Source organism: Anoplopoma fimbria, chromosome 24 (genome assembly GCF_027596085.1).
Source record: "Anoplopoma fimbria isolate UVic2021 breed Golden Eagle Sablefish chromosome 24, Afim_UVic_2022, whole genome shotgun sequence".
Classification (NCBI taxonomy): Eukaryota; Metazoa; Chordata; class Actinopteri; order Perciformes; family Anoplopomatidae; genus Anoplopoma; species Anoplopoma fimbria.
The window spans coordinates 24,401,103-24,425,690 of record NC_072472.1 but is presented as its reverse complement, the minus strand read 5'-3'; the positions used below and the strand labels follow the sequence as shown (position 1 = coordinate 24,425,690).

Below are 24,588 nucleotides of genomic sequence, written 5' to 3'. Positions count from 1 at the left end.
TAGAAACTAAAGATGTAAAGAACAAAGACAATACATAATAAAGATTAACAATATATGCTGTCACCCTGATGAATACATCACCTGGTAAAAGCTTTCTTTGTATCTAAAAAGAAGAAAGTAGTTTTACTGATGTTATCGTACCAAGATTAGAAGTACTGTATTATTATTACAATATGCGCTACATCGCATTCTACCTTCAAATAATAGATCATAGTAATAACGAGGCGACATGAGATCGATAGCGCTTTAAAAATAGATGAAAATGCAGACGCGGAGAACTGGACGAGAACTGCATCGCCAACTGATGATGTTAAAGATCATACGCTACAGAAACAAATCAGCTTAAATGTTGCAGCTAAATGATAGAATCGCTTGAGCGCACCATAGACAAACCATTTTCTTGGTGGTAAAACAATAATATCTGTCCCACCTTCATACTTGACATCAGAGTTTTCTGACCTGAAGCGTCTTTATAATCTTCTTGCGTCATTGGTCAGAACTTCATCAAAGGGACATCACGTTAATTCAAAGCTCATCAATGATTTAATCTTCGCCAACAGATGAACAGTTCAAAATAAACAACTCATATCGTCCGATCGAATAAAGCTGTAATCAAACTGGAAAATTGAACTATCGCCATGCCTGCCTTTTTAGATCTCTCCGAAAGCCAAAGTCAACTGATTACTTCGAATACAGAAGAATCTTTGCAAAGTATGGTCAAATGGATGAGATCGACAATTTAATGGTTCAAGATGTGACGCAGCCGTGGGGACAACGGTGACTTGGTCAAGAATCAGCGACAATTTCGATCAATTTTATTTCATATAAATAGGGTTAAATTCTAGATAATCTATTGAAGCAAAACCAATTTGAAAGAGTATTCTTCAAGATCTTTCTTGAAGTTAGATCGTCAATACTTCCGCAACAACTTGATGAATGTGAACTGAAGATTTTACTTACGATGCAAAAGCAACCGGTTGGTTTACGTGATCCTCTGGAGCAAAGAAACGCCAACGAGGCACAAACAGTAAGAAGAACTGATGATAATTTAATGATCCACAATCCATATTATCAAATGTTAAATGTTGTGATGATTTCCTGACTGTAAATCAAGTTTCCGCACACACTGAAAGAAGTGCAGTGGACAGAAGAAAAGAGAAAAGATCCAAATATTGCAAGTCAAATGGGTAAGCTTCAAAGATTTTGCATGCATCAAACTTTCGAATTCGCTTTAATCCAGCAGATTATTTTTGCTGACACACACCTTCAGAAACGGTGACACAACGATCAAGATCAATGAACTATATCCATGTATTCAAATTCTAAATACATAAACCTCTTAGAATAATTTGTGATAATCAAACTTGAGAATTATCTAAATAAATAATACGCCATTGAATATTATGTTAACATAAAGTGAGTCGCTAGCTAAGTGGAGATATATATTTATAGATGCAACAAGCACAAAGATAAGAAGGACTTATAAACAGGCTTCATCAATAGATATCAGACTTGACTTCAAACCAAGAACCCAGTATTAAAGATGATAGAGTAGAAATCTACTATTTAACGAAAATTTTAAGAACGACATCATATCAACATATATCATCGTAGAGGAAAGAAGTATATAGTATTATAGACGCTGAATAAAAAGAAATGGTAAATGATTTATACACAAGAGACTGACAATGAAAGAAGCGATTATGAACCACTTAACTATGATTAAAGAATACCAATTATTTAAGTCAAATCAGACAAATGAATTGAAGCACATATAAACACAAAATAAAGTTATAGAAAATGATTAACTGATAAATCAAAGGACTAACAGATCTGATGGAATTACACACAGGTATAAACAACAAGAGCTTTCGATTCGTCCATCTTCTTTAGTTTGATGTTTGATGGTTAAACCCGCGCTACAGATGCAGACGTTAAAGTTAGCTTTATATAATGTTACACTGAGCGTGATACTATTGAAGATACGACTGATGCCAAGAGAACATTTTATTTTAGGTTAATGTCATGAGCGACTTCCAGCTCTGACTAAGGTGAAGAAGCGCCAAATATAAGAAAGAATCGCTATATCTTTGTAGACGGATTCCCAAAATCAAACAGTCTTCCATAATTAAAAAAGAGAGAGACAAGACGGCATCAAACTTCGATCAACAAAGAGAGAAGACAGGTTAAAGATGCGCCAAACCATTTGATATACTCAGCAAACAGAAGTTGAGTCGCTTTGAACCACCATTTTGTAGTATATCAGAAAATTGCGTTGCGATAATGATGCACACACTTATGCTACAATACAGAAACTGTTTTCACTTCATTGTTGCTCATTTTCTTGGTAGGGACATCATTTTCCGTCGCCTCAATCTCTTTAAATTTCTAATTAACATCCCTCCTCCAACTTCCATATTCTTCAATCCATACTTCCCTCACTCCTCTTTAATGTATAATGCAAAACAAACATATAAATCCAAAATAAGTTGTTCTGTAAGTTTATCCATTTTCCTCTTCCAGAAGTTATCAGCTCTTGCAACTGATGAAGAGATGTGCCCGCACTGTTCAATTTCTCACACATACTAGACTCACATACACATTACAAAGGTACATATGACTTCACTTATTATCACACACTTCAGAGACAGCCAAATGCTGAAAGACATATATGATTTCTTTTCACATCACCAAGTGAAACGCCATGCATATAGGTATTAAAGAACAGAGGTGGTGGATCTGGAATGAGAGAGAGAAAATTTTACTCCTGAAGAAGATAGACATAAACATGGCAATATAGAATGAATTAGCTGCTACCTCCATTTAATCTCACTCACAGATTGCAAACACACTATTTGAATAATATATGATAAAAGCACTAATCTTGAGCCCTTTCTTCACTAGATGAATGAGAAGAATAGAAGTTGAAAATAAAAAATTCTTTTCGTGAAGAGACAAAAGAGTCGAGCTCTAATGAAACAAGAGAAAGGATCAGAGACTTACCTTCTAGATGGTTCCTGGAGATGTATTTCAGTGCCTCATCCAGGAGGATGACTGGGATGGAAATCTTCAGGACCACGATCCACTGGTACCAGCGCAGCGGGGTCACCTGGAAGATCAACTGTGGGGCGAAGGAGATTAAAAAAAAAAAAAAAAAAAAAGAGTGAGAGACTCTTTCATAAATGCTTCAGATGTTGGACAATGTAATGCAATGAAGCCTTTTCTGCAGTGGCCCTGATAGCTCAAACGCGATGCAACTATAAGGAGTATTTCACCCATAAAATAAACTTTTTTATATATCAGTCACTATGTGTTAACTTGAATTCTTGAAGAAAATGTTTTTCTGTCATGCCGCCACAGTGAACAAAGAATTCAAAAATAGTAAAAAAGTCCTGATGAATTGGAGTTAATGGCGTCTAACAATAGCAAAACTATATTGGAACATCTGCTCACAAACTCTCACACAATTTGTGCAGTATAGTCGTATGCTCAGTACTTCCAAACACATGCATCTTTGCTAAAACCTTACTTTTTTTAAAAACACTTCTGCTTAAACAGTCTCACGCTTGCTCGTCCAGATGAGTACCAAGTATTTTAATTCTCCACTCACTGTGTAGGTATGCGAGAAATACAATGCTATTATAAAGCATTCAAGGCAACACAGGGTGAGTAATTAATGTAAGCATTATCATTCATTTAGTAAATTATTCATTTAAGAAAACAAACGCAAGCAAATTACAAAAACCCGTGCAGCATTTAGGAAAAAGAAAAGCTGCAAATAGAGGTATCATAACTAAATATAAAAAAAGATGCAATTGCACAGAACACAACAGGAAAGATTTACAAAAAGACAAGTTTCCAGGGGTCACTTGGTTGTGTTTGCAGTAATTGGTCTATCTGAATGTGTGTCAGGTTGCAGTGCGTTGAGCTTTCAGGGCAACTGTACTCTTCTCTCATGGTATATTTTACCTCGAGAAACACAAACTTGTCGAGAAAAATCATCTGCTTTTAAAAATATATCGCCATGTATTTGGACCCTGATATGTTTGATTATCAGTAACACCCCATAGATCCACAGTAGGCTCGCTGACTGGATTGACACTTACCGGCAGAGGCTCAACGTAGAGGATTAAGAAGTGGAGGGAGAGGGAGAGGATGATGGCTCCCAGCAGCCAGATGTTGACCCAGGGAGGCATCCTGAGCAGGGACTGGTTCTCAGACAAACTGGTGGAGAAGAATATTTAATAGATCAAAACATGTTGACTATGTAGGAGCTCACACCGATATTAAGGATTTACATTGAAGTTGTTTTATCATGTTGAAAAGATCAAATAAGAAGGACTCTGGCAAGCTCACAAGGTTGCAACCACATTACTATTTAAGATTATAATTTTGTCACTAAATGCATCACATAAACAAGCCTGCCTCCTTATATGGGGGATAGTAACCAGGTTAACATGGGTAACTGACTGTCTTGGTCAGGGATAACGTTTTCACTGGTCAGCCAGCTCTTTATTTTAACCTTCCCTCTCTCAGATTCTTTCGTTCCATCCCAAAGGGAGTGCTGTCTGTTGGACCACAGTGTCTTCTTTTTCATAAACATCTGACATTTAAGGAGTCTTTGCCCCAGACAACGCAGCAGAGGACAACTGACCTGTTGAGAGAGTTGAACATCTCGATGGTGACCAGCACAGACAGGGCCATGGTGGTGGGGAAGCGGGATTCAAACACCTCGCAGTCTACGCCCTGGAACATGGGGTTGTCCTCGGTACACTGCATGAAGTGTCTCTGTAGAGGGAGATGGAGCAGGATTAAGAGTGTGTATGTGTGTGTGTGTGTGTGTGGGAGCGTCTGTGCTTGCGTGTGTGTCGTCAGGAAGTTGCCGGGGACCCCTGCGACTTGGTTTGATGGAGCTCAGATCTAATGGGGGAACAGCTGCAGAACCTTGGCCTCGTCCCCACCCTGAGTGCAATCACGCCACATGGGTCTTACTTCCCTTTCTATTTTTGTACACCACTGGGATCGCCAAACATTGATGTCTCAAGAAAGCTGGAAGGGGGTGCATATCAAAATATAACAGAAAAACAAAACTATATTCTGAGGACAGAAAGACAGACAGAGAGCAGAGCAATGGTTTGTAACTCACCAGCTGATAGAAAGACACTTGTGGGCCTTCTTCATCAAACAGGTACCACCACGTGGCAGCACCCACGGTTCCAAGACCCACATATCCTACAGGAGAAACAAAAAACAGAATTTCAGCCTTCAGTTGTATGACTCCACCAGTTAGCCAGCCAAGTGACCTTTGACTAACAAAGTCAAATCAGTTGAGTTATGTGCTAGTGGACGTTTGTGCCAAATAAAAAATAAAAAAATCACTTAAAATGAACTGTGTGTAACATTTAGTGGGATTAATTTGCAGAGGAATATTATATGCAAAACCATGTTTTCATTAGTGAAACAAAAAATCTTTATGATTTCTTTGGCTGAGAAAAAGCTATTTATTCTATGTAGGGAGCGGGTCCTCTTCCAGGGAGTCTGCCATCTTGCACTGCCATGTTTCTACAGCAGCCCAGATCGGACAAACACTAACGAACCATTACCATTTCTTAAAGGTACCGAAACTAAAACCTGTCTATTTTTTTACGTGTTTAATGTGCATTTCCACGATCGTTACGGTTACTGCAGTAAAACATTCACGAGTAAAAAGCATAAATACATTATCAATACATCTGTTCAATAAGCATGGACATTTACACAAAAGTGATCGGCTGTTGTAAACATTACCGTTGCTGCTCTCTACTGAGATATTGTGTACATGAAATGCAGTTAACGTATGGTCATAGGGGGGCCACAGCCAACCAGGATGACATGAGAAGATATTTGTGTGCTTTAAACTTCAGGAATCACAAAAGTAATGGATGGAAAACCTTCAACATCCAAAGTAACAAACCTCCCCGAGCGCTTTATTAGCCATCTGAAATAAGCTGCCTACTTTTTCTTCCTGGAATTCTATGTGTCATGTTAGCTAGAAGTCTATCAACAAGAGGGGTGTAGGAAAAGAGAACTTTTTGGAAAATTGAGAGCAGTGTACAAAATTAAAATACAAAAAAAACTTGTAAAAAGTTATATTTACTAGTTTCCAGCATGTCTCCTCTTATTCTAAATATTGAAAATGTCCATTTATCATGACATTCCAGCAACTTATGTTTGACGATCCTCAATTTTAAACTGCAAACCCGTCTATACTCTGACTTGATCACACATTGAGCAAACCCTACCTCCAATGGCCAGATATCTGAAGAAGAGCCAGCCGGAGATGAGAGGCTCCTTGGGGTTGCGGGGGGGTTTGTCCATGATGTCCAGGTCTGGGGGGTTAAAGCCCAGGGCGGTGGCCGGCAGGCCGTCGGTCACCAGGTTCACCCACAGCAGCTGGACTGGAATCAGAGCCTCTGGGAGGCCCAGGATGGCGGTCAGGAAGATGCTAGAGACGGACAGCGAGAAGAAACAACCATCAGCCGACTGAAGGTGAAGACATGCGTCTCAGTGTGCGTGTGTGTGTTCCTGTTTCTCACCAGACCACTTCTCCCACGTTAGAGGAGATGAGGTATCTGATGAACTGCTTCATGTTGTTGTAGATGGCTCTGCCCTCCTCCACAGCGGCCACTATGGTGGAGAAGTTATCGTCGGACAGCACCATCTCAGACGCCGACTTGGCCACCGCTGTGCCAGAGCCCATGGCGATGCCGATCTCTGCTTTCTTCAGGGCTGGGGCATCGTTCACACCATCTCCTGTCTGCGGCGAGAAAAGACTGCCTCTGTCACCAATGCATCAGAAAAACCCAACTCACAGGATTGTACCAGAAATCCTGGTTACGTGGAACATCCCAAAACATGACTTATGTACGTAGAAAAAAAGACTCGTATGTCAAGCCCAATAATTTGAATACCATTTTTTTCCCTCAGGCTACAACAAAACTAATTTTAGTAAATAAAAGCAGATTTTGTGAACACAGCCTCAGCATTAAGGAGCAAAAAGCTGAAGAAACCTCTCTGAAGGATAAAAGTTCAATTTAAACTTAATTGCTTCAGCTTGATATTGAGCATACATAAAAAATTTAAGGGAGATTATTCTTTAAACAGAGATTGGTCGAACAAACTAACCATGATTAACAAACCACTATCTCACTATGCAAAGTCTCATTATCGTTTCAGATCCAGAGAGGATCGAGTAAGTATATCAATCCGTCATGGCAGGGCCTGAAGCTGCTCTAGACTGCGCTGAAAAGTGGATTTACTCTGACAGGCAAATGGTGATATTGCACTCTCTCTCCCTCCCTCCCTCCGATCATCCCCTCTTCTGAGACGTGTGTCAGATAGGAAGCAGCAGAGCGCGCCCGAGATGACAGCTTTTGATAGCAGTGTCTGGGAGAACAGCCTCTCAGAGACCTGAAACATGTCACGCCTCACCGGCCTCCTCTCCAGCATTTTTCCACAAGTCGTTCACATAACACACAGATGAAGGAACGAGAAAAAGCATTTTTTTCCTCCCTTGAAATGGGCATAAAAGGAACGCGTGACAAAGGAAATGTACAATCTGTGGATTTGCATGAAGCAGAAGCAGGTGGGTGCCAGCGTAGGAAGTTGTGCATCGTCCCTTCTCCTCACCATGGCAGTAATCTCATCGAACGCCTGCAGGTATCCCACGATCTTAGACTTGTGGGCGGGCTCCACGCGGGCGAAGCATCGTGCCCGTTTGACGGCTTCTCTCTGGGCCTCCAGCGGGAGGTCGTCAAACTCGCGGCCCGTGTAGGCCTTCCCCGTCACTTCTTCGTCGTCGCCAAAGATGCCGATTCGTCTGCAGATGGCCACGGCCGTGCCCTTGTTGTCCCCAGTGATCATGATGACGCGGATTCCCGCCTCGTTGCACAGTTTTATCGAGCCAATCACCTCCTTCCTTGGCGGGTCCAGCATGCCCACGCAGCCAACAAACGTGAGACCCAACTGATCGGAAACAGAGAGAGAAAAATAAAGAGAGAAGGGGATTAGGTCGCACATAACGATATCTGAAAACAGAATCTCACTTCAGTCCCACAGAAATGGAATTAACCTCTTTTTATTTGTATAGCTGCAGAAAACATCAAACAGATTAGTTTCTATCGTATCAGGGAAGAACAACGAAGTGTAAAAGCTTTATGCTTTCTGTAAATAGAGATTTAATCACTGATGTGATTCAAACGATAGACAGACGGCAGCAAAGATAACTTAAAAGGATCAGTTTGACATCTTGCCGAGTGTAAGATTGATACAACTCTCAAGTCTGTCAGTTAAATGTGAAGCTCCAGCCAGAAATCAGTTAGCTTAGCTGACCATAAAGACTGGAAACACAGGGAAACGGCTAGCCGGGCTCTGTCTGCCTACCAGCACCTCTAACGCTCACTAATTAACACTGAGCCCAAGTGAAACTCATCAGTTCTGTTGCAGAAGTAAGGAAACCTCATGCAAAAATCACATTTAATATTGCAAATAATAAAAAAAATCCAGTGTGTTGTGTGTTTTACTCCATATGACCTAATCAAGCATATTTGAACAAATCAGATCCCTGAGATAAACATCTGCTTTACCTCATACTCTGCAAACTTGTTGGAATTCTCCAAGTCCATATTCTCTTTGCGCGGCGGGGTGTCATGAGTGGCCAAGGCCAGGCAGCGCAGGGTGTCCCTGCCGGTCCCCCAGTCCCTGATCTTAGACAGCAGCTGGTCGCGCAGCGCTGGCGTCAGCGTCACCTTCCCTGTTCCCACCCGCAGGTACTGACAGCGCTCAATCACACTCTCTGGAGCGCCCTGTGAGGAGGAATCACATTGTCACAAGAGAAGAAAGTCAAGCAGTGACACCGACGAATGAAAGCGATGAAAGGTATGTCTCTCTGTGCGTTTGTGATCGTATCAATTATTCGTGCCTTGATGAACATCTTGCTCTGGGAGCCCGGCTTGACGGGGGTGCAGTAGACAGACATGGACTTGCGGTCACGGGAGAACTCCAGGGTGAACTCCTTCTTCATCAACTGCTTGATCACCTGATGGATGAAAAAGAAAAATTGAGAAAAGAGGAGGCAAAGAAAGTGACTAAGAGGCAGAGCTTGAGCTAAGTAGCGGTATCCGTGGGCAGCTGTCAGGCCGACAGAGGTTTGGCTGAGCTACTGACAGCTGAAGGATAACACTTTAGACCCAGCACTCAACCACCTTGTCTGGATGTCTGGCTGCCGCCTCAGATGTCTCTGTACAACAGCACATGGTGATAATGGAGACCTGGCTGAGGACGGCTAGCGACAACAGCTGGAAGTATATAGAAAAAATGCTAACTAGAAGGGACTCAAATCTAAAGCCATAAACATCCCTATTCATTACATACTGCATCATCTGTCATGTTCTGTTCTACCAGTAGGTGTCCCTGTAGTTCACAGTCTGTGCTTATCCAATTCCAAATTACACATAAAACGGCTGAAAGGTTAACATCACGACTGAGATGTTCACACACTCTGTCAGTGGACTTCAAACATGTGACAGATGTCCTGAAATCTGTCAATGTGACAAACCTCCCCTCCCTAAACTCAAAGTAATACACCGGCAGGCATGCTGTCTTTATAGCTGTTGTAAACTACACTTAGACTATTCTAATTCATAAGCAAACACTCACAGGTTCACTCCCTGATGTCAAACATGTGTCTATCAACAACCTAGAGCTTAATTAAACAGCCCTCGAGTAAAGACACTAAAACCCTGAGCTTGTTGACTCATTGCAAGTCTCTCAAAATAAAACAATACTTAAATAATCTGGAACAAATTTGTATAACCAGGGGGCACACTAGGTCATTATGTCATCGCCACAACCAGACAGCGTACTGTATGGTATAATGAGCAGAACAAATACAGTCGCTCTCACATTCATGCTGAGAAGTGCAAAGCCTGCAGCAGATACGCTGAATCGGTTATGACTCATCGGATGTTGTCCGTGGATGTAAGCCTGCCATTGGCTGCAGATCTCACACGACATTCTCCTCCGCTTCTCCTATCTGTGATAGCAAGATAGCGGAAGCTAGCAAGCTAGCGATACCGGACATTGTACAATATGGTCATTGAAGATGAATGGATGAAGATGAGCAGTATAATGATCAGACAGTTTTAAAACCTCATGAAGCATTGATCGGACATTAAACAACTACTCAAAAGAGTTCCCATCGCACTCCTAAAACACTGTCGGACTGTTTTTAAAAGAGTTTTTATCAAAATCGGTGCAGAACCAGAGATAATGTCTTGTTTAAACTACACATTCGTCTTTCTTGTCAAAACCTGGCGCCAACGATATCCATAATGCACTTGACAGTTGGTTCAGATATACGGGTGTGTAATGCCAGTAGCAGCTGATCTAGCCTCTAGCCTTTAGCAGTAAAGCAGAGATGAGGATTACTACTTTCTGACTCCACAACCCAAGTCATTTTCAAACTGTTAATCTTCAACCCAAACAGGCAGTTTACCAGATTTTGTTCACCTCCATCTGTAAACACAAAATGCTTTATACAACTTTTCATACATGCAGTGGTACCCCAACACCTTATCATAGACTTTGGTGTGTAAAGTCACTGAAGTTGTTTTTTTGAAGATGTTTTTTGGGGCATTTTGTCCTCATAGTCAAGCTGAAGATAGTCGGGCTAGGGGGGCGGTGAGAGAGAGAGAGGGGACAACATGCAGCAAATATCAGCAGGTCGGATCCTAACCCGGCCTTGCGTTAAGGACTCAGTCTTGGTACATGATTTGGGGTCTACCAAGTGAGTTAAACAGACAAACATCACACTTCAGGGTCAGCCTCACATCTCCACACGAAGCTTACCGAGTTACAGGCACCGGCGCGTTCCACCTTGCTGAGTCCGGACAGGTCGGTCTTGAAGACGTTCATCTTCTCCACCAAGGTGGTGAGAGCCGTCTCTGTGGCTTCACCCACCTTTTCATAAACCCCTTTGGCCTACGAGAGAACAGAAATGCATCAACACATGCCGTTTTATAGATGTTAGACCCCTTTATGATGACACATTTTAGATCAAACGTGAGGAGAAACAGCCTCCACTGTTAAATGTCAATGACCTTCTCGAAGACACACTCGTAAACAAACATGCTGTGAGCGAATCTTCAGGTAATTTACCTCTTCCTCTGCAAACTTTAAGTCATACATGCAAAGTGGACCAGTAATGGCGTACCAAACATAATTTGTTGGTGTGACTCTGCAATAAAACACCTAGCTCTCCTCTCTCTGGGTTTAGCACACTTTGATCTTTCACTCTGCAGGGCCTTTATTCGGAAACGTTCAAAAGTGGTGGCAAAACGACCATTTACGAGAACAGAAATAGTTAGTCTGGGAGGATGCATGGGTGTTGAAAAGTGCCTCATCGCTGGCCTTGCTCCTCAGCATAGTTACCATGATACCATGGTGATGACAGAGAGGTGAGAAAAGCAATCCAAACCGTAGAAAAAGATCATACGTCTGAGTAAAATTAGCTCAGCTGAAGTAGAGAAGAGAAGAAGGCTTACTTTAATGCATGTGTGTACCGTTTATGGAGTCGTTGCAGTGTCAATGCATGAGGGCATTTGTAAAGAAACACAATGCCGTATGTGTCAAAGATGGGTTTGATTTGCATAGATAATTTAAATTACGTCAGGAATAGAGGAGGATACAAATTTTATCTCTACAATTATGTGTGTGTATATGTCTTGTGCTTGCTACATAGTGAGGACCAAAAGACTGAGGACATTTTTGGAAAGAGAGGACAATTTGGCCAGTCCTCACTTCTTCAAAGGCCTGTTTGATGGCTAAGACTTGGTTTTAATGTTCAGGTCAGAATAAGGTTGAGGTATGTGCTGGGGTAAGGATTGGGGGCAGGCATTCAGTGATGTGATAGTTAAAGTCACTGTAAGGGGCCCGGAAAGAATGAGTTTATAGAGGGTCCTCACAAAGATAGAAGTACAGTGTGCGTGTGTGTGTGTGTGTGTGTGTGTGTGTGTGTGTGTGTGTGTGTGTGTGTGTGTGTGTGTGTGTGTGTGTGTGTGTGTGTGTGTAATTACCTCATTGTAGTCAAGTGAAGAGTCATTGCACATAGAGCACACAGTCGCCAACTCCAAAAGTCCATCAAAGTCTCCGCACTGGATGGGCCTGTCTCCTTTCAGTCTGGAAGGATGAACACACGCACACACACAAAAACACGTCACTCACAAGAGCAAAACACTAGGGAAAACACTTCACAGTTTGCTACACCTCAGACACAATAACCTAATCAATATTTATGAGTGGGGGAGACAGTTCAGGTGTTTAGCATTCCAAAGTTGACTGAAGAAACAGTGGTTGTACGACAGTAAACAGTGTGTGTGTGGATATGTGTGTGTGTTCCTGACAAGCAGTGCTGATTACATGACAACCATGGATCCCTTCCTAGTAGAGACTGCAACCGTTGCTAGCAAAGCTCCCACACAATTACCCACACTCTGCTGTTATGAAATCGACAGGTTCATGCAGAGTCAGAACACTGTACTCACCAAACAGCAAAATAAACAACATGCATACACAATGAAGAGCAGAATCCTTCTCCAGCCTAATGACTGGCCACCTACCTATATTCCTCCACAGACGCACATTTACTAAAGTATAAAAACACATTCTGATATGAAAGAGATCAAAATCACCAGAAAGAAAATAAAAATAAAAAACATATAGGTGATATGCACTCAAATCAACATCCAGGATTACTAACTATTTGACCAGTTATTGCAGACATTGCCATAGCAACACAAAGCACAGCTAGAAAGATTTTTGGGGGAATCATTACCACTGATGTACCAAATATTGGACCAGAGATCCACATCATAGTTTGCTTGACTACATTTATATGCAGAGAAAATAAAAGCAATTCAGAATTTTGATCAAAGCCAGGATGAGAAGAAATAGGGTTTGGGGTTCTTCCAGTTTAACGTAAATAGTCAAGGTAAAATTTGAGAGGCACTCAGACATTTCACATAGAACGAAGGAGTTAGGGTGGACGGATTTTCCCCAATACAAGTAATTAATGTTGAAACTGTAACACTCACATTTGTCCCTCAGGGGCATATGTAGAACCAGTTATGGAGAACTCGTGAAGGCTGCAGCTTGAATCTTCCACCTTGTCTGCCACAAACATCTGGAGAGGAGAAAAAGAAAACAGAGTCAGTGTAGTTAGTTAAACCTGCGGTGCAGGAACTCAAATAGTCAAAGTCCTATTAAAGAATACAGTAAACATTTATTTTTATTTATTATCTACAACCCTATGTAACCTGCCAGTGGATTAACTATTAAAGCACGTCGCCTGTAAGCAGAGAATTTTTTTTCTTTTCCATTATCCATATTAAATTTATTGGTCAAACATTATAGATTGGGACTTTCAAAACATGTAGAACATGATGCACAGGACACCTGGAATATTACAATTTTGTGTAATGGTGCACCTACAGAATGATGGCATTGTGAGTTGAATATTTCACTCAATAAGCACCTGATTTTAAGCATAAATGTTTACTGTAAGTGTCAGAACAAACATATACATAAAGATATTTATATGGTGTTGTCATACTGTGTGTGAAAAAAAAAAAATTCTTTAATTAATAATCTTTAATCGAGACTTTGTGACTCTTTCACCGCTAAGGCTGTGGTAGAAAAAACAACAAGGGAGTGTATTATTGCTCATGAATTTTCATTTGTGGAGGAAATTATGTGTTATTTGTTCTTTTAAAAGTTACATAATCCCACGCCGAGGGGTAAATATGAGAACCGTGGTTAATCATTGAAATTATTTATTTGAAAGCTGTTGTGGTGTAGGCATGTCCTTGAGCTGCTCAAACAGGTGATATAACACCTTAGCTGTCCCAGTATGCCAACGTGGAATTGTAGTGGTGATGTTAGTACATCCCAAATGTATTTACTGCCAGGGCAGTATCTTTACACATCGCCCCATGTTGTCAGAACAAACTTTAATCAAAACAGCCACAGCTTGTGTAAATACTAAAAAGCAGGATGCTGCGCGCGCGCAACTGACTCGCGAACCTCCACCAATTTAAAAAGGAACACAAAATCGATGGCAGACTTGAGATGAGAGCTAGCCGTCGTGCCTCTAACACATGAGCCTAAAAGGTAGGTTTTAGAGTTTTAATGGAGTAATTATTCCTTTAAAACTCTCTGCGGCAACAGGGTTTCTGCATTAAGTCCACTGATGTAGTCTAGTCTGGACAAGATGAAAGTCAGTTATAAATAGCTGTCATACTGAATCATGATTATAGCCTGTGTGAGATTATAGCTTTTGTGAAAACATGCAATTTTGCATTTGTAATTTTTGACATCAACAGTGTTAACATTTTCCTTCTTTTCTACAGTAAACAATGGCACTCTAGAAAGGGAGATTTTAAGTTGTAGCTAATTAAATTTGATTGCCAACTAATTGATTCCAATTCCGTAAAAAAAAGAAAAAAAAAAAGTTTTCATTTTAAGTGGTGAAGTCTGCATTCCGGCACATGATTCAAACTGCCTAAGTATATATAAGGGATTCACAGAAAACAATGCATAAATGTAACCCAGCATTATTGTTAATGCCATTTATATCAGCCTCTCTGCTGTCTGTTCACTCTCCTAACACAGTACCAGCACCAGGTGTAAATGACCAAACTGGAACCGGTAAGGGCCTTGAGGCAATTGATCCTTTGATAAGCCCCGCCCCCAGCTTCGACTCTGTCAAGCTGTCAGTTATACGACCATGGAGCCCACACTGTCACTAACTGCACTCTCAAATATTAACAATTTCAGAGAGAAGCAGACAAAACCTTGTAAAATATGCATTTGAAGGAAATATCTAGGATGTCAAACTGATTCACGCAAAGCAGCATGTGTATACATTCAGTAAGGTCTGGCAGATATGGGGGAAAAAAATATATCACAATATTATTGACCAAATACCTTGATAGCAATATTGCAACGATATCGTAGTGTTGACCACTGGTGTTTTACAAATGATTTACACATTAAGATATTTGATAAATAATCAAATGCACGTGTAACAATTGTCATTTTGTGACCCTGTGTCAAAACCAAGTTTTAAAGGCTTAAATATTTCAATAGATATTATGCTTACATTTTCGCTCAATCAACTTCTAACCAAACTAACTTTGGACACGCAGCAGTCTCGACTTGAGCCCACATTTCATTTTTTCCCTGCTAGATCCCATTAAAAACATTGGAGTGTTGAAACACGCGATGGCTTATTTTGTGAAACAGTCGCTGAAAATGGAACGTATTTGTCATTGAGGTTCCCGCTGACCACCATCGTTTATCAAAAACGTGTCTACAACAAAGGACATGAGAGTTAAATATCCCAGGGTGCACTGAAACAGTCAGGAGCAGCCACAATGAGCTGTTAGATGAAGAGCTGCAGGCGACAGGCTGCAAATCTCTAACATCTCTGCGAGGTAACCACATTTACTGTGACCTGCTGTTGGGTGGAAAACTGCACACACTCATGACATAATGGAAAAAGGCCAATTATGCGCCTGACTTTTTCTCATTAAAACAATGTGTGTTTGTTTGGCTGCAACAGCTGTTCTTCTGTTGTATTTGTGAGGAAGGGGTTGGAGTAGAGTACTTAAGGTCAGAAGATACCCTTAAATGTCTCACTGAAACATGGGCCCAAACATCACAAGTCTACATCCAATAACTCACTTTATTTTGTTCACTGACATTTACTTTTCATTTTGCAAACTTTTAAAAAACAGCCTCACCCTTCTGCTCAATTCTTAATTTCACAAATGTCATCAGGCTCAGCAATCTCTCGCTCTATAAGATATCGACGATGACGACTCAGGGACCCAATAACTTCTACTAAAGCACATAGAAGGGGCTACGGAACAAAAAAAGGTTGTTCTTTCATCCGTGGTCACTTTGCCCTCCCTATCTGATCAGCTGTGGTCTCCAAGGAAACACGGCACAGTGTGAGCCATGGGACTCAGTGGTAGTGGCACAAGTTTGTATTCTTCTATTCACTTCCTCTGAGCTTGTGTGTGTGGGGGGGTGGATGAATAGTGAGTAGCCATTTTTATGTGTACATGTGTAGTGTCTCCTCATGTGTGTGTTTGTGAGTTTGTGAAGGGAAAAAGGGAAGTCAGGATACGGAGGGGGAATCCCTGGAAATCCTGCGGATATGGGGATAGCCCCGAGGCATGGGAGACACATGGCTGGAGACCAGTCCAAGAATAAGCACAGATGGATAAGCCTGGGCAAACATTCATGTGGGCATTTGAACTTTGACGCACAAAAAATAAATAAATAAATCAGAGCAAACACAGCCGTCCAAGCATAGAACAAACACGAGGTGGGACGAGTTATGCCATAATAAAAATGACTATCTCCAGGAAACACCATGACAAAAAAAACACCTGCAAAAAGGAGGTTTGATTTGGGTTTGTGAGAGTATGAGTGTGTCGTGTATGTGTGTGCCCCCTTATCTCCTACCAGAGAGCTGAGAGCAGCAGGCTAGGGAGTACAGGTGGAAGCAGAAGGTCAATATTTACCAGCGTCAGCCTGCCTCGCTCTTTTTCTGTCTGGGAGGGGTTTCGGGGGTTTGTGGTGAGATCACTGCTCTGTGTCCCTCCTGTTGGAGGGAACTCCCTGCCACTACGCATTAATCGAGCAGACACTCTGCGTCATCTCGGTGAGCAAGGGGAGGGGAGGGGAATTTATACCGCAAGAGTGTCAGCCGTACAGGAAGTGCACAGTCCTCTGATACCAACTCCATTTTGAGACAGTGAGAAAATAAAATGGATACACAGACAAAGATCTATAGAAGTCAGAAATGTTGTCTCTCCCTGTTTTTTAGAGGAAGTCATGTCCAAACACAGTTAAAGCACTACATGCAGTCAGCAGAAAAATCTGCCTCTGCATAAACTACAGTCTTTAAATATCAGGACTAGATGACATAAAACATTTTTAAAAAAACGTTTTAGCCTTACCCAATATTTAGTTAATTTTGTCACGTTTGTCTTCATGTGTCCTGAGGAACTAGGATACAACCTGAAACCGGAGGTGGATTTTGAAAAAGTGGCTTATTGCGATTATTAGGACTGCGATACAATTTGCGGTATTAGAGGGATCATGATCAGTTTTACACCATTATTCTGAAATGTATTGAAATGATTTTGATTTTTGCGGGGATCTGCACCAAACAAAGATGTTTTCTTAAGTCTATAGAATATATAATGTTTGCCAGGACATCTATGCAGCACCACAATATTTGATTTGAAAATTGCAAAAGGGTAGATTGCGATTTTCATAAAAAATTTGATTAATTGTGCAGCTCTTGCTCAAATTTGTTATAATCATTGCATGAGAAGGTATGTTGAGAAATAAGTAGCCTTTGTAAAAGATTTACGTTCATGAATAAAACATTTTTGACTTTTATTCACAGGTATGGAATTGGTAAGATTATTGTCTTATGTCACTTCCAAAGTTGGCTACAGAGTGTTTTATTGTTGGTGAAGGAGGTTGAAAACAGGATTTTGAATGATTTACTTTGTCTTTAAAGCAAAACACATTTTATTTGGAATAACATTTCTAGAACTTGACATTCTTCAATATTACATTCCTTTTGACCACGGCTGTTTGTTAATCGATAGCACATCAAGCTGTTGCCGGTTCTCTCTCTATTAGAGCCTTTTTGGGTCAACTGCCCTTTGGATTGGGTCCAGTTATCCTCGGGTCTATTCCCATTGGGTCCCTCTTTTTGGAAAATCTATTTAAGCACGTCAGGTTCAGGTTAGGTTTACATGCAGTAAATTTTATCACCTTCTGGATCAATACTTTGAGATTAATGAAAAACTCGTAACAACTTTATGGATTTTAACAACAATAGCACTATCTCTCCCTTTAGTAATAAATTTACAGGATTCCAGATTTTCTGTTGGAAATCAGTGAATGAGTTGCCAACACAGTCCGTGACACTAGTTTTATGTGACATCGCTTTAATTCTGGCCACCAGAACCTCTGACGTCATTAGCTGAGGTGAGAGGTGAGATGGAGGATGTAAGGACAAGAGGTGTTAACATAGATTAGGTGTGTGTGTGTGTGTGTGTGTGTGTGTGTGTGTGTGTGTGTGTGTGTGTGTGTGTGTGTGTGTGTGTGTGTGTGTGCATGTGTAGAGCTAAAGCCCTGAACATGAGCCAAGGCAAACAGCAGTGCTGGCATTTACTCTGTGCTTCAAGCAAAGGGTGAGGCTCTGTGCTACAGTGCCACTGGTGACTAGTTCCAGTGCTTGTTGTCTAATGTAATTATATATCCACTAATCATACACTGAAACCTACAGGACAGTTCAGGATATGGATCCCTGTATTGTGTTTATTCAGGACGTGTGACACTTTTGGAAAACCTTCACTGTGCTTGTGTGAGCTAATCAGGTGATACACTGTAAGCTGCTGGCTCATGCCAGCCTGTGCTGCTCCACCAGCAGTTATCTCAAAGCTGCCAAATGGAGGTTAACTTCACAACACCACAAGGATTTTCCATCCATCAAAAACAGGACAAAAAACACACACAAAAAAAAGAAAATTCTCAAAGACGGATAAGAGATTGGGATCAATAATGAAAAACAAACCCTTGTTGAATTCACCTCTTTTGCACTTCCTCAAATGAAAATTCCTAGAAGCTTTTTATTAAGAGTCAATCAGACTACTATGTGGATATTAAATACTAATTCAGCTGCGTTAAAGGAATGCAAAACTAAATGACCAGCAGTCAAAAAAACAAAAGAGTTGCCACTTACTCTGCAGACTGACATCTGGTTGGTGGTGAGGGTGCCCGTCTTGTCGGAGCAGATGACAGAGGTGCAGCCCAGCGTCTCCACGGAGGGCAGGCTGCGAACGATGGCGTTCTTCTTGGCCATGCGACGCGTGCCGAGGGCCAGGCAGGTGGTGATGACAGCGGGCAGGCCCTCGGGGATGGCGGCCACAGCCAAGGCCACGGCGATCTTGAAGTAATAGATGGCCCCTCTGACCCAGGAGCCCCCGTGGACGGGGTCCCCGAAGTGGCCGATGTTGATGACCCACACAGCCACGCAGATCAGGGAGATGACCTTGGAGAGCTGCTGCCCGAACTCGTCCAGCTTCTGCTGCAGCGGCGTCTTCTCTTGTTCAGTAGCTGCCATCTGATTACGGATCTTACCAATTTCTGTGGAGACGCCGGTGGCAACAACCACACCAATGGCGCGGCCCGCTGCAATGTTTGTGCCCTGAGAAAAAAGAAAAGGGAGAAATAAGTGCTGGAACGTCAAGCAGAAAAAAAATCTGTCATTCACAGAACATAAGAGGAGTTTCCTTCAAATGGCAATGAATCGAACATGTGTAAATTAAGAGGCCATTAGATCACCAGAGAATGTAACCTTTCTCAGAAAACGTTAAGTTTAACTAGGTTACTAAAAGTCAGGGTTGTATAGCTGTGCCAATAATGACATCAAACTGCAATATGAGGGCGGAAGATAAACATGACTCAGCGAGCTGCAGCGGGATGTGCTTACAGAAAACAGCATGTTCTTTTTGTCTTGGTTGACAGCCCTGGGGTCAGGAACCGGGTCAGTGTGTTTGATGACGGAAACAGACTCCCCTAAAGGAAAGACAGTACAGGACAATTGTACAGGATTAGATCTGAAGTGTCACAGGTGATTATACGACCAACAATGTGATGTTTAGAGAGTGACTGAGCCAAACAAAGTTATGCTCACAGCCTAAAGGGGTAGGAAGAACCAACACAGACACTAAATGAACAATGTTTATAACCTTTGGTCCTGTAAGTCCATGCAATAAGGAGCAAGGGAGCATACTCTCACTGATTTATGTGAAGGTTTTGAAGCTGGGTTGTTTGATGTCTGACCAGAGAGATGGGAAATACCTGTGAGGATGGACTGGTCCACTCGCAGGGTGGTGGACTTTATGGAGGTCACTCTGATGTCAGCAGGCACCTTGTCACCAACTGACAAAACAAGAAAAAAAGGAGAGGGTGGGATTACAAAACATATTACATTAGATATAGCCGCAAGGGGCCATTGTGGTGTTCAAGCCCATTTCGCTCAACAGAAGGAAGCAGCTCAATTTCCAAAATCAAAGCAGCAGGCAGCAGCAAGCGGGTTTCTGGGTGAGCCACGTCTTTTTGAAGTTAATTGATCAATATCTTAAAAGAATAAATGAGTAAGACACCAACAAGCTTTTGAAATATTTTTAAAAGTTGGTCCAACAATGATCCACTGGAAATTTGGAAGCAGTCTGAGCAATTGATTCGGAGGAGATAAAAAAAATAAAATAAAAAAAAGTAAAATTGCCAAAATCTAACCAGGCGAACTTAAATGTTTTTTTTTTGTAGGACACACTGAGCTGGACATGTGTGATATATTTCAAGTGAATGAGAATTAAGGGAATCAATTGGTAGAAATGGAATATAATGTTGATAAGTGTGGTTTTCTTCAGTGTATGAAAATGAAAGTTGTGTTTTCATAGCTTGGAATTAGTTGGGTTTTTTTTCCCACATATGGACACGTAACATTTCGTTCTCCCTCACGCTTGACACAAAGGAGAAGTTTTATTTGGTTGCAATCTGCAACCTCACCGCTAGATGCCGCCAAATACTGCACTGGCCCTTTAAGTTCGAAAAGTAACGATGCTTTAGCAATGTTAGCAGCTTTCTGAAGCAGTGCTGCTTTGAGCTAAATGCTAACACCAGCATGCTAACATGTTCACAAAAACAATGCTAACATGCTGATGTTTAGCAGGCATAATATTACCTTGTTCACCGTCTTGGTTTAGCTTGTTAGCATACTTACATTTGCTAATTAGCTAAAAGTAAAACTTAGGATGCGGTACAGCCATTAGTTTTGCAAAGGTCAGGTGATCATCAGGTTTTTACTATATCCAAGAGGGATCTTAAATATATGTCGCAAATTTCAAAGCAATCCATCCAATAGTTGTTGAGACATTTCACTCAAAAGCAAAAGTCAGGGACGAGTACATTTTCTGGGAACCATGAATATCTATAGAACATTTTGTACCAATCCATCCAGTAGAGAGTTCAAGCCATTTCACTGAATAAGGGAATACCTTGAACTGCTGGTGGTACTAGAGGAAAACATCATAAGAAAATAGTCTTTTCATTGGATCAAATAGTGACTTTGAACATCTGTAACAAATCCTACTGCAACCTACCCAATAGTTCACAAGATATTTCACTCTGAACCTCAAATGTCAACCAGATTGCAGCATTAGAGGAAAGGTCAGGGGATCGCCAAAGTAATTAGACTCCATCCTCAATTGATCAAATATTTCTGTACAGAATTTCACGTCAATCCGTCCGATGGGTGTTGAGATATTTCAGTCAGGAACAACGTGGTGGACTTACCGACGGGCCGACACTACCATCCATTGAGCATGGCTAGCATGGCTAGCATGGCTTACAATGACCAGAAAACCATCCTAGCCATACAGTAGTAGTAGAATATGTACTTCTACTAAGTTTGCCCTCAGAAGGTTTGTCCCTCAGGAAGTCCACCTGTGCTTGTGAGTGTAGCTGGTGGTGAACACTCAGTTACATCCTATCGACTCCTATCGACTGCCCTTGTTCAAACAATAAATCCATGAGCAAAGAAACATCAGCTGGTTGGAGCTCAAGCTGCAGCCCCAGGTAAACAACGGCTCAATACAACCTTGATGGAGTCATGGTGCCGTTTAGAAAAAAAAGAGAAATGATTTCCCCTCCGCTTTGTTCTCTCTTCTCTCTCGGTTCCTGTGATACACCACTTCCTTACACATGTCAGACATAAACTACAGTTGAAGCCTGCATTAAATCTACAAAATGCATTTCATCTTCTCCGCCACCGTCTCACTGTCTGCTTATTAAACCTGCAAATGAAACTCGTATTTCATAGCCGGACCAGTAAAAGTCTGTAATACTTCAAAACAAAAATGGCTATTGCTTCCTCTTTGTCATAGCCCGACAATGTACATTTCATGGAAATAATTTTGTAATGGCAGGACAGAGCTAGCTTGTGAAGAATAGGAGGTTTGATGTAGTCGTTGCCAATGATCTCAGAGCAGAGGAGTGGGAAATTGCTCCCAACACGCCAGACAGGTGTGATATTCTTCACTTGTTTCTTTCCAGCACGACAGACCAGGAAAAAGAATCCACTAGGGCTTTTCATCATGAATACGGCTGGACAACTTGTCGAATTCCTGCTTCCCCCCCCCCCCTCACATATTTCTTATGAACCAGCCCACTTCACAGTGAAAACTTTTCAAAGTGATCTCACGCTGGTTAAGTTTCTGAATGTTTATTCTTTGATCTTTCTCCACTTCTCTCAGAGCTCCATCATCTCCTCTTGACAGTTGCTCGATGTTCTGAGTCCTCGGGGTCTAACCTGACGGGACAGATGTCCGCTACACAGAGATGGCGAGAGAGTGATGAAGACGAGGGCCGCACGTATGTAGCTGTTTTAACCAGTGCTTCCTCCACATATCTCTCCATCCTTACACCCATGGGTTGTGAAAGGACGGGAGTGGGGGAGGTGGAGGCGGAGGGGGAGAGAAGTGTGTGCTGTGTTTGTGTGGGAGATGGCTGGGGGCTACAGGCCTCGGCCAGTCCTGCTGCGGCAGTGAGAGGCTTTTCAAATGCCTACCCACGGTCTCCTGCTCCTCTATCCACTTTCTGCCACGGCCTCCCACGGACACCCTCCATCTGCTGGAGGAGAAACGCATCCTACAACAGCCACGTTGATTTCTAATAAACAATCTTTTAAATATCAGAAAAATCAGAAATTTGTCTGACTATTATCTGTAGTGCTTTGGAGTATCAAAAAGCAGGAAGAAGATTTTTAATAACTAGCATCTACCCAGAATTGATGAACTGGAATGCAGCACATGCAAATTTGAGCAAAACAAATGAAGTTGTTAGCTGGTTTGGCCAGTTCTCCTTCCATTTGGTAAAACTGAACTCCAAACTAAATCTCTTGCATATTATCCTGGCAGAGAGGTCTTGGTTCAAGTGCAGGCTAACCGTGACTCGTTAGTGGTAAAGGCTCTGTGCAGCTTTCCATCTCTTCTGGTCCTGTGTAAACCCTTCAGGAGTTCCTGACCGCTGCAGTCACTCCCTAACCCGAACCAGGAAAGTTCCAGCGGAGGTGCAAATCACAACTGTGTTGCGAGCGTGGCAGGCATCGCCGGCAGCATACCTCCAAGAAGGCAGCAACGGTGGAAACTTGAGTAAATATATTATCTTCTTTTCTCCCCTCAAAAGGCACTTGTGGGTCCTTTTCCGATAGCTCCTTATACAGTTTATTTTACCCCCTAGTGTCCTGTTCCCATGGAATAACCACAGGCTAATCTTAGACACAGGAACGCATAGGAAATCAGGAAAATATTAATATGTTCTCTTCATCGCCATATCATTACATGTTTCGGTCAGAAGATTGACAATCTGACACACATTTTCTAAGTGAAAGGAGTGTGTGCGGTGCAGCTCCTACTTCAGCTGTTTACTCCTGTTTAAAACTGCTAAGCAACAACATTATGTCAGAGAGCTCGAACGAAGAGCTTAAAATATGACTGTGTATTTTACAAAAATACAGCAGTGTGCACTTCTATCATACCTCCTCTCAAAGTAAACTTTGACTGTAAATGCATTCTGTGCTTTGGAACGAGCTGAAATAGCTTCGACTATTGCCTCATTTTCAGCAAAAAGTTTCGCACGTACGTGACCAGCCGTCTATCGTCTGAAAAAGGAAATATCCTCACCATGTTTACGGTATAACACCCTTGATGCTGTAAAAAATACAATAGACAATGTCAACACCAGAGACAAATGCCTTTTTCTCCAGCTTCCTAAACCGTGAATAAATGTAATAATGTCTACTATAATTTAGGCAATAAATTCACGAGTTGAGGTCAGGCTAATAAGGGACTCTTATAGGTAGATCTTCTGGTGGTACTATCAAGCAAAATCTCTTATTTAAACAACAGATGGTTCATTGCAGGTCCTATCTGTTCTCTGCTCCACGCTGTCATCACAGGTGTCGTTAAAACCTTGACCCCCGGTGAACTTCAGCTTCGCCGAGATGAGCCGAACGTTGCCATGGTGACACTGTTGGTGTTGTAGGTGACGTGGTAGTAGTGGTACGGGTGGAGGGTGAGTATTCGTTTTTGGTGCTTGCTCCCTGTGTGGGCTTGTCTAGCGTCTGGCTGAGTGAGGGAGCACACTGGCTGTAACAAGCCCAAATTCCAGTGAAGTGACACACACACACACACACACGCACACACACACACACACACACACACACACACACACGCACACACACGGCTTAGTTCACATTTCCCAAGAAAGTAATGGGAAATGATTTGGTAAACGCAAGGGGGAGGGGTGTGCGGAGCCCTCCGTGTAAATTATTTGGACGGACATTTTTTAATCTAACACAAGGCCTCACCGTAACCAACGCAGCATTCATAATCT

The 24,588-nt window shown here is 41.8% G+C and overlaps 1 protein-coding gene across 1 annotated transcript in view; it reads right to left on the bottom strand.

Annotated features, from left to right (window-relative positions):
* atp2a3 (ATPase sarcoplasmic/endoplasmic reticulum Ca2+ transporting 3) overlaps positions 1-24,588 on the bottom strand; it is a 49,117-nt gene that overhangs the window by 4,545 nt on the left and 19,984 nt on the right. Inside the window, exons 6-19 of the mRNA XM_054626531.1 lie at positions 19,993-20,073; positions 19,622-19,707; positions 18,872-19,336; positions 13,131-13,219; positions 12,114-12,216; positions 10,888-11,019; positions 8,960-9,076; positions 8,625-8,843; positions 7,669-8,004; positions 6,576-6,796; positions 6,282-6,484; positions 5,147-5,232; positions 4,655-4,788; positions 4,107-4,224 (exon numbers count right to left, since the gene is read on the bottom strand). Coding sequence (XP_054482506.1) covers positions 4,107-4,224; positions 4,655-4,788; positions 5,147-5,232; positions 6,282-6,484; positions 6,576-6,796; positions 7,669-8,004; positions 8,625-8,843; positions 8,960-9,076; positions 10,888-11,019; positions 12,114-12,216; positions 13,131-13,219; positions 18,872-19,336; positions 19,622-19,707; positions 19,993-20,073 — 2,390 coding nt within the window. The remainder of the gene's footprint in view (positions 1-4,106; positions 4,225-4,654; positions 4,789-5,146; positions 5,233-6,281; positions 6,485-6,575; positions 6,797-7,668; positions 8,005-8,624; positions 8,844-8,959; positions 9,077-10,887; positions 11,020-12,113; positions 12,217-13,130; positions 13,220-18,871; positions 19,337-19,621; positions 19,708-19,992; positions 20,074-24,588) is intronic.